Genomic DNA, 17,687 nt, shown 5'->3' with positions numbered 1-17,687 from the left:
TATCCGTTATAAAAATTCATGGAAAATTGCACTGGTTCGTTGGATTTACTTAAGGTTTTTTTTATCGAGGCGACGAAAGAAATGTATGTAATGTAAATTTTAGATATAAATACCATATGAAATTGGACAACAATAGGCTGCTTGCAATCTACCGGGCAAGTAAATTTTTTTATTATTTTTTCTTGCATTTCTTGCATTTGCAAACAAGAGCGGAAGTTTATTGATCTCCACGCATCTCATGTATCTACTATATATACAACTCTACTTAAGTACTATTTTAATCTTACCCCACTGCCGGTTCATTTTGCCCCTGCATTTTTTCTCTTAAGCGGATAGTTTTAAATCTTTTTGTACATTTAAATGTATTTCAAGATTATTCATTCAAACACTATGGGAATATTTTAGCTACAATTTTTAAATCAAAATTAAAATTTTGCATGAATTTTAAGACTTAACCCAACTTTACCCCCACTTAGGGTGATTTGGGGTAAGTTGGAATGACCTGAAACTGTGAACTTTTAGTTATAACAGTTCATTAGCATTTCCAAGGTTCTAAGTATAATTTTGTTTTATTTTTTATTTTTAATGTTATGATGATTAAAATTTTAACTTAACATAATAATGTTCTACTTAAATGTTATTAAATGTATAATTGTGAGTATGTTGTATGTCTGTACCTATATATGTAAGACAAAATTGGGACTGTCAGGATGTAGACATACCATTAAACCAAATATAAGCGTATAGCATATTATGTTTCTTTAGGTATTCTGTACCTTTTTTCGCACAAAAACTTTATGGCACAGATACAATAAAAACCTACATGTAAAAAACCAAGAAAATCTTTTTTTTTACAGTTATAATTGACGGAACAATGAATTAAAATACACCCCTGTTTTTTTGCTTGGTCCGTCAATGATTACTAATGTTTCTAAAAAATAAAAATAGTATTTACCAAAGCGATTGAATAAGGTATTTAAAGATACTCTCCACTAAGTACCTACTCAGTTAAATAAAAAATAATTGGTTTAAGTTACATTAAAGTTTAGAAATATTCCTAAAGAATTTTACTAATCCGTTCCGAATAAGAACAATTTTTGTAACTTGGTGAAAGATAATATCAACCGTAATTACGACCGAAATTCCAACAGTCTCAATTTTTCAATTTTATTATCATTATATATCATTATATGTTCTGTTATTATTAAATTATTAATAAATAAGAATTTAGCGTCGCGGTGAAACAATTAAAAATCTGTGCCAGCTTTAATAGTGTTTAAGAGAATATTTATTATTAATTATTGTTGTATTACAATACAATTATTATTATTATATGTAAACGAATATATTATGTGCATATGAAAATTATTGATGCCTATTATTAACATATTTTGAACCCCATGTAGGTATAATGTATTCCCATGTAACGTGCTTCGATTAATTTCAATGGATTTGTTTGTTTGTGACCTATGTTCGGATGTTAAAACATAAGAGGTTAGTATCATCATACGACATCTGCGTACCGTATGCGGGAAGGTGACAAAGTTATTTGTGGGATTGAGGATATGCTTTTATAATATGACTCCCAAGGTAATTTTGGTCCTTTATTTGCATGAGTTTAAACAATGTGTCAAAACACATTTAATAAATCGTGGTTACTATACTATTGATGAATTTCTAAAGACAAGGCTGCTTGGAGGCTTCGCTTTCATCTCTGACAACATTGTAACCTGTAAAATGCTGTTGAAAAAGAGCAATCTGCTGAGTTTCTTGCCGGCTCTTCGCAGTAGAATCTGCCTTCTGAACCGGTGGTAGTCACTACAAACAGTCTGACTTGACGTTTTAAAAGTGCTAATAAACTGGGCCTAATTAAAATACCTAAATGAATTTAGAATTTTCTGTAAACACTGCACTTGACACAAAAAGATTGGTGTTTCTGTCTGTTTGTAGGTATGCATCATAGTAACGTTCATATGGTTTGACCGATTTGAAAGTGGTTTACCTTTTGGATGGAACAGTTTATAAATTTACGAAATTATTTCACGTTTACATACAGATCGTTCAAGTTTACTTGGAGTTGGTTTTTGATTTTAAATCGTAAAGTCAGTATCTAAAAGTCAAAAAAATGTGGAACGCTTCACGATTTTGCGTGTCATCCTTGCGCAGGGGCCATGCTAATCTTCTCTGTATCGTTCCAATTTTAGTATATGTACTGCCGAAGCAAGTACGCTATACTACTGAAAAATAGTCGTACTTATATGCAATATTTTAAAAAACTTTAATAGCGCGATGTAGGTTCCATACAAATGTATTGAAGGATTGATAGCACCCTCTATACAGATGAGTGCAAACTATAATGTCACAAGACTTGCATCACCGGAGTTAGCGACTCAAATTTTAGATGGCGCTGTTAGTTTTTGGTGTAACTTGGTGCCACTTAATAATACACTACATAAAACGGTGCACGTAGGTAATCTAAATCAAAAATGAAAAATGCCCTTTTATAAGATTCATAATAAAAATAAACAGCGCTTTCTATAAATTCGGTCGCAAATTACATTCATTCAATAGCATTATGGTTCCTAGTTCCTGCTCATCTGTATAGAGGGCGCGATCAATCCTTCAATACATTTGTATGGAACCTACATCGCGCTATCAAAGTTTTTTAAAATATTGCATATAAGTACGACTATTTTACGGTAGTATAGCGTACTTGCTTCGGCAGTACATATACTAAAATTGGAACGATACAGAGAAGATTAGCATGGCCCCTGCGCAAGGATGACACGCAAAATCGTGAAGCGTTCCACATTTTTTTGGCTTTTAGATACTGACTTTACGATTTTAAATTAAAACCATTTCTAAACTTGAACTGTCCGTTTGTAATGGCAAATATTATCAGCATATTTTACTAAATCTACACATAATACATAATACAAAATCAATTTTTTCAATAGTTGTACGTCTAGTTTTTAGTTCCAACAAATCTATTAAGTAGTTGGATCGATTTTGACGGGAATTTCTCTGGCGGTTAAGACGATTAGAACCGAAAAAAGTTAAGCTTCTTCCTATTTCTTTCTGCTGATATAGGAGTGAAATAAGGATTGAAAGAGTGCATAAGATTCCCATAGTTTTAATTTACTTCTTTTAGGGTTATTGTCTCTTCGTGTCCTCATCCATATATTTGAGAGGTCAGTGCTTGAATACTCATTGATATACAGCGAGATTTTTATTGTATCGTTGTATTCGAGGCCATTGATTTAATATGTTACTGTCGGGGTATGGTAGTTTACTGTTTGGTAGATACTATATTATGTACCTAATCAATAAGAATGTTTTGTGTATACTGACTGATAAATTTATCTAAAGTGCAAAGGATGGTATGACAAATTAGTATAGTGCAAGTTTGTGAGTTGGTCTGAATAAAAAGGACACAATTTCCGGTGTTATTTGTGCACCAAAGAATTGGTACTATTGGCACTGCGTATCAATGAGAATACAAACACTATTAGTTATTACAATAGGAAAAAAAATTATAGAGCAGAGACATTTTAACATTTTATTATTTCAAAAAAGTATTTAGTTATAAAGTTCACTTCATGTGGATCATGTGCGCAAGCGACCAGTCGTGTTTCAGCTCCACTGGCTCCTCCACAGTGACGCCGGCAGAGGTCACGACGCCTAGCTGATAACGCGGGAAAGAACGTGCATCACGGTAGAAAAGAACCTCCATACATTTGCGGACGAGTGCCCTAAAATAAAAAATATATGTATATTATAGAGCTTTTCGCGGCAGAGCTTGTCCAGGGAAGTATTACCGTCATGCAGATATACTGCCACTGTTTTTTTTTCACACATTGCTGTCACCAAGCAGTTTTGTTATGTTCTTGTAATAACAGGACCATGATGGCGCCTATGCCTCAGATTAATGAACACAAAGAGGTACTTTTTTTTTATGTTTATAGACGAGCGATTGGCTGCAATAACACCCGATGGTAAGCGATGATGCTAGGTGGAGCGCGCTTGCCTAGAAGATGCCTATTCACTCTTGATTTGAAAATACTCATATTGTAGGCACTGGGGAAAATGGAAGCTGGAAGGGCATTCCAGATGTGGTGCGGATCAGAAACGAAATGCGAAGCGCTTCGTACGCGTCCGCTGTATATCCACCACGTAGGGATGCAGAACCTTACGTTGCCTCGCGGTTCGATGGTAAACAGTTCTTGAGCACACTCTCCGAAGTATATCCTATAGAACACCGAAAGGCAGGCAACCTTGCGACGATGTTCCAAACTCTGAAGTTTTTTATTGGCTAGGTACTTTGCAGGATGTCCACTTACCATCAGGTGGGCTATCTGAAGATCAGTGGCGTGCACTTCATACAAGCATAAAAGAACTGCATACCTAAATTATCTTATATAACTCGTATTAGTGGGGAATTTTTCCTTTTTATGCCATGTACATGCTTTATGCATACCCTGGTCGTTTGTGACCAGCTGTGCACGCCACTGCTGAATATACCATTCCCAGCCAGCCAGCTTGTGGAAAGCAACCTTGCAATATAACCTAAACTTTCTAATAAAAAATATGTCATACTTAGCAGACTCCTCGTCAAGAGGTCCTTTCTCGGTGGCATCACGCAACAGCGGGGTGGCCATGTAAGCCCCTAGGCCTGTCGCGATGGTGGCATCTTCATATGCTGTGCCCAATTTGTCCACAGAACCTAGGAATGGCTCTCCATCCTGAGTGATAGAAAGAAAATAAAATAAATATTGTTGTTTATTGTTATTAGGTACACAAAACACGTAATAAAAAATAACTAAAGGTAGATCTAAAATATAAGTACATAATAACAAGTTTTGTTCTAAGCTACAAACAACCCAAAGTATAAATATTAGACTGTGGGATGGTGATAACAAAAAAAATCCTGGCTAAGTTTGTTGTGGGCTATTCTTAGACCAGGGCGTTTTTGGAACCCTCCTAGCTTTAGATTTAAGTTAACGAATGCAGTTATCACTATCACTAACATTAGTGTAACATGTCTACATGAAAATATTTGAATTTTATTACATATTATAGTGACGGGGCTGAGTTTGTCTCTCTTCTAAGTTATGTGCATTTTAAGCAATTAAAATAAGACTTGTTTCAGCGGTAAAGGAAAACACCATGAGGACCCCTACATGCCTGAGAGTTCTCAAAATTCTCATCGGTGTGGGTGGACAAATCCACAATGGGTCAGCTTGGTGGACTTAGCCTTAACCCCTTCTCATTATGGAAGAGGACTTGTGCCCTGTAATGGGCCATAATGCATTGATATGATGATGATAATGGTGTTTTTATGTGACAGCATAGAGATCTCACTACCCTCTTCTTTGCATGAGTGTCATGCTACGCAACAAAGGGAATATTATGAAGAGAGGGCAACAGCATCCTCTATACTACTTCTACCATCTACTATGATCACTAACTATTGATTAGATCCTTTAAAACAATGCTAGTTACAAAAACGTATTCCTTTCTTTCCACAACTTGTTCATAAAATCATCTTTTTTTTCCATTTAAAGTGATATAAATATACCACGACAATACACACATCGCCACCTAGCCCCAAAGTAAGCTAAGCTTGTGTTATGGGTACTAAGATGACTGATAAATATTTTTATAAATGATATACAATATATATAAATACTTATAATATACAGATAAACACTCTGACACTGAAAAACATTAATTTTCATCACACTAACATTTTCCAGTTGTGGGAATCAAACGATTGATCGAACCCACAGCCTTGGACTCAGAAAGCAGAGTTGCTGCCCACTGCACCAGTGTATAGGCCACAAGTTGAGATTGAAAATCAAATAACATTAATCCTCGCAAGCAGTGGCGTGCACTGGGTTTCTTACCAGGGTATGCATACACCAGGAAAATTGCATAAAACGGCACAAATTCTCCTCCCATACGAGTTATATATCAATGTTAGGGTATGCAGTGCTTTTGTGCATGTATGGAGTGCACGCCACTGCTCGCAAGCAAATTCAAGTTGTTGAACACTTCTTTTCAGTTACTTTTCTATGAAAATAAAATCTTTTAACACTTAGAAACAAATATCTCTTAACTGAATATATGTTATACAATTTAGAGGTGGCGTTTTAGTGTTTTCTCTTTGTAGAAACAGCTTATATTATACTAGCTTATGTTGACCTGGAATATCAGCTACCACTAGTAGTAGTTTTCACATGATGCCCGGACAGATGGACAGACAGACAGAAAAAGAGACTGACAGAAAAAATTAAATAAAAATCTGTCATGGACTCGGTAGCGATTATAAAGCATCCCCCGGTCAATATTTTCAAAACATATTAAATGTACAGAAATCTTCCAGTCACAGTTTTATTATAAATATAGATAGTGTAGCAACTAAATCAAGAATATTACCTGGATCCCAGCCACAACATAGTTGTTCCACAAGGGGTCCATCTTACTCCTCTTATTGTAGAGCACCCGGGTGAGCCAGCAGTGAAGTGATTTTGGTTTCAGTTGAAGGCCATCACCGATGCATTGTTCATCAATACTGTAATAAATATTTTTTAATTAATGGTGTCAGTCAAAGTAAGGCGAGAAGTGTATTTTATTACACTAGAAATATGGCTACCATGCGTACGGGACAAAACACAAATTTTGTATATCCTCTAAAATTTGTGTTTTGTGTTATTAAATTCAAATATAACAACAACACATGAATCTGCATACATATGTAGAATTTGTTAATCTTTTCAGTATACAGTAAGTAATAATGAGCTATTTTTACTGTACTACATACAGTAATAATAGCTCAGTATTTATTAATTTGAGTGTGTCAACTCTTTAATAAGGTAATAAATATTCAGTCCCAAGCAAAATCTAGAAGAAAGTTGCAGTTTTTGTTTCATACTGATAGTTTAGTGTTATTAAATTTTAAATAAACTGTGACTGTGACTGATGACGGACCTAGAATGAGATGTTCTGTCACTTTAAATCCTTGTTAGGATGCTAAGTACAAACACATTGGCTAACAAACTAACAAAAATTACCAATTAGTTGTTGGCAGTAATTTGTTTGTAAAACATATTATTGGCCAAAGGTGGCTCATGTTTTTTTAAACTGATTTAGTATACTGCTTGGAATCACTTACATTTTCTGTTCAATAATATCCCTTAAGTACTGGTAATCAGCATAGTCACCACCAGCGCCCAGCAAGGTCAGGTCATTGACCTTCTGCAGACGGTTGCAGTCACGGAAACGTGCTAATGATCCATAAGAACCAAGTGTGTCTGCCGCAAGCACACAGCCCTTGTCAAACCTGAGACCTATTACTGTTGTTGTTGTTGTGATTGGGGTTGCCGAACTGGAAAATAATAGAATGTCAAAACAATATAATGAATCTCTGCACATGAGTGGAATTTTTCCAAATAATAGGGGGTAAACTTGTTTCCATGCTTTGGCAGTTTTATTCTTTGTCAGGAGATATATTTTTGTCTCCTGCCTATTCAAGCCATGCTGAATCCTGGCAATGCTGGAGGAGGGCAACGATCCTGACATATCGGCATAACAGGCTCTCCAAGACAAAGCGTAAAGGCCAAAGTGATTGCAAGAATTATTATTATTGGAGCAACGTGAACTGCTACCCAGTTTATCGGGTGCATTTTACTTACTGCGCTCTAAAGTCTTGGACTGTGTGACCTGTGGGTCTTAGGGAAGTCGCATTGCCTGGAAAACTGTAAAATGCTCCAGGTGATGGACCGTTGTGCCATAGCGGTGCGGGATTCATCAAATCACCCATAAACGACATTATTACTGCAAAATATAGCAGTTAAATTTACTTAAAAATTGTATTTAGTTTTTAGAAACACTTTTTATTTACGCGATGACAAGCCGCAATAGGTTTGACAGATTGGGATAATGACAATCATTTTTTGATTTGTCATTTGCACTTCGTTTCACTACATTTAAACTGAAAAATAAATAATATCAAAAGATTTGTTTTACAATAAATAGCAATTTTAAGTATTATATTATATGGGTTATAGTTATATGTTAGGTTAACTTTAAATACAACAAAAAGATTGATAAAGTAGATAGAATTGCAAAGTGAAATACACTTTTTAGAATGGAACGTAACTTAATCTTGGTATTTTCGTTCAAAAATATTAGCTAGGTTATTTATTGAAAAATATTTACTCTAGATTTAAATGTTTTCATGGCAATAATTCAAATTAAATCTTGATTTAAAAAAACCTTCTGCTGTATATTGTACATATATAGATATATTCACTAAGCTAAGATATTCACCATTTGTACACTTCAACAGCATTATGTCACTATTTTGTTTCCGAACGAAAGCAAACTGCAATACGCTGCTAAGTTCAGTTTGAGGTTCTTTCAATTTCCTCATCAAAAAATTGACACAAGAAAATGTCTAAAAGAGGTTCGTGAATTAAAAATATCCGTTTAAATCACGTTAAAATTAAGCTAAATCGTATATCGACTATGTGTAAATGATATTCTGTACAGTTAGAAATGTGAATGCATGTTTATTTCCACGCAATGTTCACATAGTCGTCATGTGTTTTGATCGGTGGAAAATGAATAAAAAGTGCATTTTTAATGTTTTTTAAGGACGTGGTGGTTCCGCGGGAGCGAAGTTCCGCATCTCGCTGGGTCTCCCAGTGGGAGCCGTAATAAACTGCGCGGACAACACAGGTATAAACGATGTTTTTTTGTTCTCTCTTTATAACCCTATTTATTAACTTTAGATGAACTGGGTTTCTAATGATGTTATCTTAATCGCAACTAAAAAGTTGTTATGATTGATAATGATATTTTCCTTGGCTGTGTCTGAAGATTCCCAGTTCATTCATAAACATAACCTCCGTTTCCATCACCTGGTTAGGGTCGTACCACCCTTCATTTCGATTGTAGAGTAAATCAATAGGTTACTTAACTTTGCCGTTTTTTGTTTACTCGTGTTAATTATTATTGCTATTTAAGCATTGTCTTCACTTTTTTGTTTTTGACAAAATTGGGCAGAAATTTAACTTCCACCTGCAAGAGGTTATTCCTCTGGTGATGTAGATTTTTATATGCAGCGATCGCTTATCTTAAGATGATTGGTTTAACCAGTTACACATATTAAAAATGTATCTTATTTCAGTAGAACAAACCTTTGGTTTAATTTTAATTAATTGTGCCCTAGATTAAAAAAAATAACAAAACATAAATTCCTTAATTGCCTCTGCTAGGGGTCTAGACCACAACTCACTTATAAGACCATCGCATAACAAAGTGCTATTAAAATTTTATTTTTTTACATTTTCTTCATTTCCTGTGTTCAAGGTGCAAAGAACTTGTATGTGATTGCTGTACAAGGTATCAAAGGTCGCCTGAACAGACTACCAGCTGCTGGTTCGGGAGACATGATCGTCGCCACTGTAAAGAAAGGCAAACCTGAACTTAGGAAAAAGGTAAGGATTCCCTTAATATCATTCAAATTTTCACACTAGTCTAGTGCTTAAATGGTTAGTGTTTTTGTTTTCAGTTACAACTTTTACATTTCATGTTACTTTTAACAAACATGACTCCAGCAGCACCTTTATAATTGTATGTGCATGGCTGGTTGAGCATGGATCACTTGCAATGTCTACTCCAGTAATATGCCTTATCTTTATTATGTTTAGAAATTAAAGAAATTTAGAATGTGGGTAAAACAGAAAATACTTTATATATGGAATTTTTGGGCCTACTTTGAACAAAATGTTGATATAGGTTTTTAGAACTGTGCAAATTATGAAAAAACTTAAAGTCAAGAAAGTCAAAACTATGTGATTCAATCACTGCCTTTGCCTTTGTGGAGGGAGGTATGCTCTGCTTGGCAATTGTATGTATAAATCTCACGATAAATAGAGTAAAGATGTTAGAAGTGTCATCAAAAATATAGTACTGCAATTTTAGATTCTTCCTCTCTGTGAAATTGCTATGATGATAAGCCATGGTTTCGCTATATATTGTCTGAACTGTTACCAAACAGTATGCTGTTATGCCTTGGCTGACTGAGCAATAAACAATATTTTAAAATAGAGCAACTATTGAGCTTCTTACCTGTATAATCTGCTTTCTGAACAGGCCCAATTGAAATAAACAAATATACAAATTAGGTTGTAATTTTTCAATGCTTTGGTTTAAAAAAGATTTTCTAGTTTTTTCTTATTTTAATCAACAGAAATTGATAATAGCTCTTTGAAAACATGAACACAAAAAAACTGTTTTGTGACCAGTAATTCTATTAAATCAGTTTTAGTAGAGAACCTTTAATACATTAGTAGTAATCTAAGTTTATTTTAATAACAGGTAATGCCAGCAGTGGTGATCAGGCAGCGGAAACCGTTTAGAAGGCGGGACGGCGTGTTTATATACTTTGAGGACAATGCGGGTGTGATAGTTAATAACAAGGGTGAAATGAAGGGGTCAGCTATCACAGGGCCTGTGGCCAAGGAGTGCGCAGATCTGTGGCCCCGTATCGCGTCGAACGCCAGCTCTATAGCTTAGAAATTAATATACGGCTAAGGAAAATACATGTGTTTTATTTGTAAATAGTTATAATAATCTTTTATTTCCTGCTAAGCTTCAGCTTTGGCTTTCTTTCTGAGGAACAGAGTTAACATGACTGTTGGGATTTTGAGGGCCGCCGCTCATTGAGACTTTTTGTCGCTTTCACCTACTGTCGCCTACAATGCGGCCACTGTTATATTATGTTCCGTGAGGTCAAAAAACTCATTCCCGAGCTAAATTTCAAAGAACTTGCCGCTATAAGTGGTCACGCGACCCGCGCATCTTCGAGTAAATTAAGCGGACTTCCATTTATCTTCATAGGCAAAGTCACAACGAGCGGCGGACCTTACTGTTAGCTCAAAAAAAAACAATTTAAGTAAACTTACGATGAGGTTAGTTTACGCAAAGCGTGGTTTGCAAATCAGAACTTCTTGGCGTTGTGGTTTTAAATGGGAGGTCCCGGTTTCGATCCCCGGAAGGCGATATAGTTTCTGAATATACTCTGGTCTGGTGGGAGGTTTCGGCCGTGGCTAGCTACCACCATACCGTAGTAGTATATTTATATATTACTAGCGGACCCGTGTGACTTAGTCCGCGAATGAGTCGATTTCAAAAAATAGTCTTATGTTGTCGCGGACTGTTATAGAACTTTAAGAAACAACAATTCCGATATACTTACTACATACTTCTGTCGTTTGGCGTAACGTTTACCGTTCACGCATCGCACGGATCAGAATCTCTCAAAAAGGATATTTATTGCACTTTTTGCAACATTTCTCATTAAAGATAGTAGTGTGATGTTATATAGCCTTAATTGTTACTACAAATCGAAACAGCATTTTCTGAGATTAGCGCGTTCAATCAACCAAAATTTAAAAGCTCTATAATATTTCAACTATGCCTATCGAAAAAACCGCGTCCATCTAAAACTCCGTTGCGCCGATTTCGAAATACGGAATAAATAGTGATGCTATCCTATAGAAGCCGTTTGCTTTTCCGGGATAAAAAGAAGCCTCCGAGCTATTCCAGAATATATTGTAGGTATCTTTGCCAAATTTCAGCGAAATCGGTTCATTCGTTGTGGCGTTAAAGCGTAACAAATATCATATATATCATTACATATGATGATATATCTATAACATCTATCCTCACAAACTTTCGCATTTATAATATATATTTATAATATTAGTAGAATGGTACCTAATTCATTCAATCGTTGTCCCATATGCCTTGCGACTTACTGTTATCTGTGAAGAATTATGTCCTTGATCTCCGATAATATTCATCAGATCTTCATTAAAATTAGGCAATACATGCTTGGTAGTATACACTGTCAAATAAAAAAGAATTCATAAAATCATATGAAGTAATATTGATAAAAAAATTAATACCATTTCCCGGAGGAAACTTATTGTTTATCGGGACATATAGAATACTTCCTATATGTTGACCCGGGATATCAGCTACCACTGAACCAAATTTTATTTCAATCCGTTCAGTAGTTTTCACGTGATGCAGACAGACAGACAAAAAATAAATAAAAATCTATTTTGGGATCAGTATCGATTATAAAGCATCCCGCGGCAAAATTTTCAAAATATATTTAATGTACAGAAATCTTCCAGTTACAGTTTTATTATAAGTATAGATTATTATTATTATTTATACTACAGGTGCCGTCGTAGCCAACCTTGTTAAAACAAGTTCGGTATATGCGGGGCGAGTACAGGTCCCATATGGCCTAAAAAGTGAGGGGCATAGACGGCATTGCCGCGACGCTTTCTTGACAATGTAATATGACTAAATAAAACAAAATATAGTATTTTACTTCAATTTCTTATATTAAAATAAACATTAGTCTTAACTTAGATAATGTATTTATGCAGAGCACTTTTAAATGATATATTATAGACTAATATGAATAACTTAATTCAAAAATTATCATGTACACTAAGAAATTCAAATTAGTCTGTCCAGTGTGGAAGGCGTTTGGTACATGACGATGCAGCCCCCGCCATGTAAATCATTGTTGGTTTGATAACTGTAACATCAATCGCTTTGAACATATTCCAACTAATAAATTTGCCTAACTAATTAGAAAAAAATGATAAACCTAACTACCCCCGGGGTGATTGAGAATATTTACCATGTGGTGCTGGAATGTGTTCAGAATGAACGACTTATACCTGTTTTCGCTCAACTTAGGCATAGACTAAATCGAATGCCTAATGATTTAGTTGATTAATTTAATAGATAGTCAATTTCAGTATTTAATTTTTGGCTATCCCTCTTAGTGCTGAAACAAAGTAGATTTATAAATTAGATAGAACTTATTAAGACCTTTAGATGAAAAAAAAAAATCTTTGTGCCAAAAACTGGTAACATGACTGATCCACAAATTAATAATGCCTCTATGAGTTTTCAGAAATTTCCAGTATGAGGCTCAAAGTTTCCCTCTCAATGCACAGCTTCACAGCTACACTGATATTGGTGAAGCTTGCTTTGCTAACTTACTGTACTGTGTATAGTCTGTAAAAGTGCAATACATATTCACTGCATAATAAGAGTTTATCGTCGTTTCCTGTGGGTCTTCGTGGGCCCTTTGATAAAGCACCAGTCCACTGATATGGCCTGGCCGAGAACGTCTGCGCCGTCGAGAGCTTCCCTTGCGCTCTGCAGAGAAATATGAAACGATAGATCAGACAAAAATTTTAAATTATGTCCTGTGGGGCTGGGGCTAGTTACCACCCTAGGGAAAAAACACGTATCGCCAAGCGATTTAGCGTAGATACCGATTAGGGATATGGGTCTTAAACATCTGTTTATTTATATGTACTGTACCACTATAATCGCTTGGAGACACACGCTTGTCTTTGTCGAAAGGTTTTTCTACAAGTTTCTCGCGTTTCTAAACACGTCTGTTAGAAGGTTGGTAACTAGCAAGATTACCACCAGATCAGACCAGAAATTATATTATTGCTTCTGCCGGGGGTCGAGCCAGGGACCTCCATTTATAAGGTCACAGTGCCAGAGAGGTTAGCAATGTTACTAATTAGAATAAACCAGCAAATTACATTTTTGTCATTTACATGCAAAGTGTAATTGGTTTCCGTGGATAGAAAGTATCCCTTACCTCATCATTTCCCTTTTTAAGTTGAACTGCTGGGCTTCCTTAATCATAGGAGAGAGGGTTTTAAAGCACAGACCCACCATGCTTTATTTGAAAATAAAACGTGACATTACTTATAGTCACTTAAATTATATCTATTTGTAACAATAACAAAATTTAAAAAAAAAAAAGCTACTCACGGCGGCTTGCTTGTAGGTCTCATATTCCACCAAAGCATAACCCTTCAGGAACCCAGTGCGTCTGTCCAGGTTCAGATGTATGTTCTTTATTTCACCAAACTCGGAGAACTGGCTCTGAACAATCATAAATTATTTGTGTTAGATTGTTCTGGAGTAGCCAGCTCAACACAGAAAGATTGACATACAATTTGCTATATCTATTAATGGTCTCAGTGGTTAATCAATGACATCAGAGTAATAATGAAAAAGATTGGTGTGACCCAATCACCATAATCAGTGGCCCTAACTTCCTTCAAAAGGGAACAAGGTTATATATTCAGATGTTTACTTTTTGTACGTTCGTTCTGTGTAACCATAACGCCGTTATATGTATAGACTGATTTGCAAGATAAATAGGGATGTTTAATAGTCCTATTTAAATTTCACATATGTTGATGGATAGATCCGGTGACAGACAACGGAACTCTACAAAGAATGTCAGCAAATCAACCTCCAATTGCTTTGCATAAAATGCGTTAATGCACAATCACTACATAACGTCACGCCTGTACTCTTAAAAGGTTCATATTTTCTACCAAAATGAGTAGCAACTAGTATTCAAGCTTGATTTACATGAAAATGTATTTACTTTTTAGTTGGTATAACATTTATTCCAGGAGTCAAATAAAAAATCTCGTTTCCCTATTGATGGTAAGGGTCTCTTGGTATAAGGAAGTGTAAGACTACAAAAAGGCAGGCAGATAAAAGTAAGCATAAATGATTCTTGAATTTAGTTTAAGTAAGCGAAGTAAGTGATTTCTTTATATAATGATACATTACCTGTATATCTTCCTCCTGTGCCTCCTCATGTACATTGCTCACAAACAGGATCCAACCTTCCACAGATCTCTGAGGTCCTGGTGTGGTACCGTCACCTTCTGGTGCTAGACTATCGTACCTATAACATACAACACAGAGGCATAAAGGAAAAAGCTAACTAACCATGTCGAAAGGAAAAAATTCACTAACTATGAAGATAGTGGTACCAGTTTTGTTTGTTTCAGCCGCTAAGCAGCATTGAAAGGCGTGGTTGCCGGTGTAATAACAGGCATATGCTTAAAGGCGATGGTTTTCCACTTACCATCAGGTGGGCAATCTGCTTGGGCCGTCAATTATTACTACAAAATTAAAAAAAGATAAGTTGCCTTGACTCAATTTTAATCTAAATTTATCTTAGTTTTTTTTTAATATTGATAATTTATCTTACCTGCCTCTGTTGCCTCTTTCCGAACCACCACCTGATTCATTTCCGAAACCACGTCCTTTACGTTTACGCGCCTTTTCCTTCAGTCGTGCAATGCCCTCTAAATAACGAATAACAATGTAATAAAACCTTTAAGGGACCCAAAGGTTATAAATAATATAGTATCGGTAAAGCAGGTGATATATTCTTGTAGATCATTAATTCAAATAGCATTATTTTATCCTGGAAAAACCCCTGGAAGTTTACAAGACAATGTCAAAGTCGAACATATCTTTATTCAAGTAGGCCCATAGGTGGCACTTTTTATGTGTACATAAGAATTACACGGTAGTGAGATGATGGCGATAACCACATTTGTAAAGTTAAAACTAAAGCTACAAGGGTTCCAAACCCGTTCCCATTCCCAAGTTAACGCAGGATAAAAAATAAGCAATTTACAGTTTAACAGCTAACCCAATCTTTACCAAACTAGAGATACTTTGTATCCTGAAATTAACCAGAACTGCCCCCTAATCATTAATCAATCTGTCTAATTCTGTATCTGATCTTGCTGTACTATCAACCTAAATACTTCTAAAATCTGGTGAAATTTTTGATAGGTGGCACTTACATGGTAGTGAGATAATAGCGATGACCACATTCGTAAAATTAAAACTAAAGCTATGAGGGTTCCAAACGCGTTCCCATTCCCATTATTTATTATTCTCAAGTTAACACAGGACAAAAAATAAGCAATTTACAGTTTAAAAGTTAACCCAACCTTTACAAAACTAAAGATTCTTCCTGAACTTAACCAGAACTGCTCCCTAATCATTAATCAATCTGTCTGATCCACCTCTCAATTCTGTATCTGTTCTTGCTTGATCTTGATCTATCAACCTAAATACTTCTAAAATCTGGTGAAATTTTTGAGTATAGCAACTGACTTCAAAATGAAAGGGCTTATTCAATTTTCATAAAATAGAAGGAAATCCTCATTTTATAATCCTCTATCATGTTAAATAAAATCTATTAATGCTTCAGATTCAGTTATTTTAGTCTGAAGCTACAATGTATAAAAAGTACTTTGACTTAGTTCAGTTGAAGATAGCGTTAAAATCACCTAATCTGGTTTTAAATGATCTTTCATTAAGTCTAAGCACTTCTAATAGTTTGTCAGACTTATTGATGTTGGTAGAATGTTTTTTGTTGTATATGAAAAACTTATTATTATTATTATTATAACTCTTTATTTGTACACCACATTAAGAGTTATACAAGACAAAAAGAAACATAAAAATAGAAGTAGAATACAAAAGGCGGCCTTATCGCTTAGTAGCGATCTCTGCCAGGCAACCTTAGAATTAGGAAAAAACATACAACAATGCTACTTTTACCAATGAAAAGAATTAGAATAGTCTATCAATTAATTACCTGTTACTTTAGTTAACTCGTATTATTATTTGTTTTCTGTTCTATCTGTTGCCGACTTTAATTGTATAACGCTGCGAAGCCTAAACTCTCATTAATGGTATGGTAAAATGGTAAAAATCCGAAAGCGAAACGGGACTTTCGCGTGTACAAACAACATAACCTACTTGGAGCGTAAATAAAAAATAGTATATCAGCGCTTTTCTTAAAGCTAAACTTTTACGTTTTTTAACTAAGGGAAAGTAAATTAAGAATATTCAGTTTAATTACATAACGTATTTAAAATATATCGCTAAACTAGGAAACAATTGACTTACGTTCACCGTCCTCGTCGACTTCAAATTCTTCAGAATTCTCAATATCTAGCACATCCGCCATTGTCGTTAAGCTTTAAAATTAAAATGTAATCAAAATATAAAAGAAAATAAAAACAATACAATAATACAAACGCTCTATTTTCTTTAGATTATTTTAATTATAGCCAAAACTCTAATACAGCACAATCAACGCTTGTTTGACACACAGAAAAATGGTGTGAAAAAAAGAAAACAAATGTCAGAACTCAGATACTTAACTATGTGAAAGGTGTCAAAACAAAAAAATCTCTGAGGCCTTTAGCTAAGTCAATGGACATTAAATAAAATAACCCTTTAGGGCTTATTTGGCTTTTGCGTCCATCTGCGTCGCCTGCACAATAGGCAACCGGATAATATTAGGAATCGGACAACTTTTCGTTATGCCGTGAATTAATAATAAAGCTTAAATAAGAACGCACAAAATATTTTAAATATATTTATATCTATAACTAACCAAATTAATTTAAAATCAAACTGCCTAGTAATCCGTTGCTCTATTATTGCTCGTTGAAATACTCCAGTTTTTGCTAGCGTTTTGAGTACCAAGCCGCGCTGATCCGTTGGAGGAGAGCTTAGATATATTTGCTGGCTTTTTGAATGAAACTCAATAGGAACCATGAATCGATATCAACATCCCTAACATTGTCCCAATATATTCATTAACTTCGCCCAACCAAATTAATGTAATGTAATATATTCATTTGGTAAGTCATACCAAATCGTGTCATATCAATCATAATAATAAAAAGTCATATCATAAAAATATTATATTATTATAATAT

General features: G+C 34.9%; 3 protein-coding genes and 2 non-coding genes across 5 annotated transcripts; 2 read left to right on the top strand and 3 right to left on the bottom strand.

The window, feature by feature from the left end:
- Positions 1–2,121: 2,121 nt before the first annotated feature.
- LOC120625478 lies at positions 2,122–2,228 on the bottom strand. Its single transcript, XR_005658806.1, has one exon. It is a non-coding gene; the product is annotated as a U6 spliceosomal RNA (small nuclear RNA).
- A 481-nt stretch (positions 2,229–2,709) lies between these two features.
- On the top strand, positions 2,710–2,816 carry LOC120625477. The gene has a single exon (XR_005658805.1). It is a non-coding gene; the product is annotated as a U6 spliceosomal RNA (small nuclear RNA).
- Positions 2,817–3,545: 729 nt separating this feature from the next.
- LOC120625080 (proteasome subunit beta type-4) lies at positions 3,546–7,946 on the bottom strand. The gene is made up of 5 exons (XM_039892002.1): positions 7,695–7,946; positions 7,175–7,387; positions 6,439–6,574; positions 4,597–4,742; positions 3,546–3,752 (listed from the first exon to the last, which is right to left on the bottom strand). The coding sequence occupies exons 1-5, from the start codon at positions 7,829–7,831 to the stop codon at positions 3,593–3,595; spliced, it is 792 nt and encodes a 263-aa protein (XP_039747936.1). The 5' UTR covers positions 7,832–7,946; the 3' UTR covers positions 3,546–3,592.
- A 403-nt stretch (positions 7,947–8,349) lies between these two features.
- Positions 8,350–10,608, top strand: LOC120625397 (60S ribosomal protein L23). The gene is made up of 4 exons (XM_039892443.1): positions 8,350–8,467; positions 8,659–8,742; positions 9,376–9,503; positions 10,387–10,608. Exons 1-4 carry the CDS (start codon positions 8,455–8,457, stop codon positions 10,582–10,584), a joined length of 423 nt encoding a protein of 140 aa, XP_039748377.1. The 5' UTR covers positions 8,350–8,454; the 3' UTR covers positions 10,585–10,608.
- A 1,796-nt stretch (positions 10,609–12,404) lies between these two features.
- Positions 12,405–17,082, bottom strand: LOC120625426 (RNA-binding protein 8A). The gene is made up of 5 exons (XM_039892490.1): positions 16,867–17,082; positions 15,143–15,239; positions 14,716–14,833; positions 13,897–14,010; positions 12,405–13,260 (listed from the first exon to the last, which is right to left on the bottom strand). The coding sequence occupies exons 1-5, from the start codon at positions 16,925–16,927 to the stop codon at positions 13,156–13,158; spliced, it is 495 nt and encodes a 164-aa protein (XP_039748424.1). The 5' UTR covers positions 16,928–17,082; the 3' UTR covers positions 12,405–13,155.
- Between the last annotated feature and the right edge of the window lie 605 nt (positions 17,083–17,687).

This window comes from Pararge aegeria, chromosome 7 (assembly GCF_905163445.1).
Source record: "Pararge aegeria chromosome 7, ilParAegt1.1, whole genome shotgun sequence".
Taxonomy (NCBI): Eukaryota; Metazoa; Arthropoda; class Insecta; order Lepidoptera; family Nymphalidae; genus Pararge; species Pararge aegeria.
The sequence above is the reverse complement of the archived record's forward strand: the minus strand, read 5'-3'. Positions and strand labels throughout refer to the sequence as shown.

Coding starts and splice junctions, on each gene's coding strand:
- LOC120625397 (XM_039892443.1), top strand. Junction 8,743..9,375: donor AAACTGCGCGGACAACACAG/GTATAAACGATG, acceptor CCTGTGTTCAAG/GTGCAAAGAACTTGTATGTG. Junction 9,504..10,386: donor AACCTGAACTTAGGAAAAAG/GTAAGGATTCCC, acceptor TTTTAATAACAG/GTAATGCCAGCAGTGGTGAT.
- LOC120625080 (XM_039892002.1), bottom strand. CDS start 7,831: ATGTCGTTTATGGGTGATTTGATGAATCCCGCACCGCTATGGCACAAC. Junction 6,575..7,174: donor GATATTATTGAACAGAAAAT/GTAAGTGATTCC, acceptor TATTTATTACAG/TATTGATGAACAATGCATCG. Junction 3,753..4,596: donor CTTGACGAGGAGTCTGCTAA/GTATGACATATT, acceptor TTTTTATTTTAG/GGCACTCGTCCGCAAATGTA.
- LOC120625426 (XM_039892490.1), bottom strand. CDS start 16,927: ATGGCGGATGTGCTAGATATTGAGAATTCTGAAGAATTTGAAGTCGAC. Junction 15,240..16,866: donor AGTCGACGAGGACGGTGAAC/GTAAGTCAATTG, acceptor TTCGTTATTTAG/AGGGCATTGCACGACTGAAG. Junction 14,011..14,715: donor CACAGGAGGAAGATATACAG/GTAATGTATCAT, acceptor ATGATTGTTCAG/AGCCAGTTCTCCGAGTTTGG.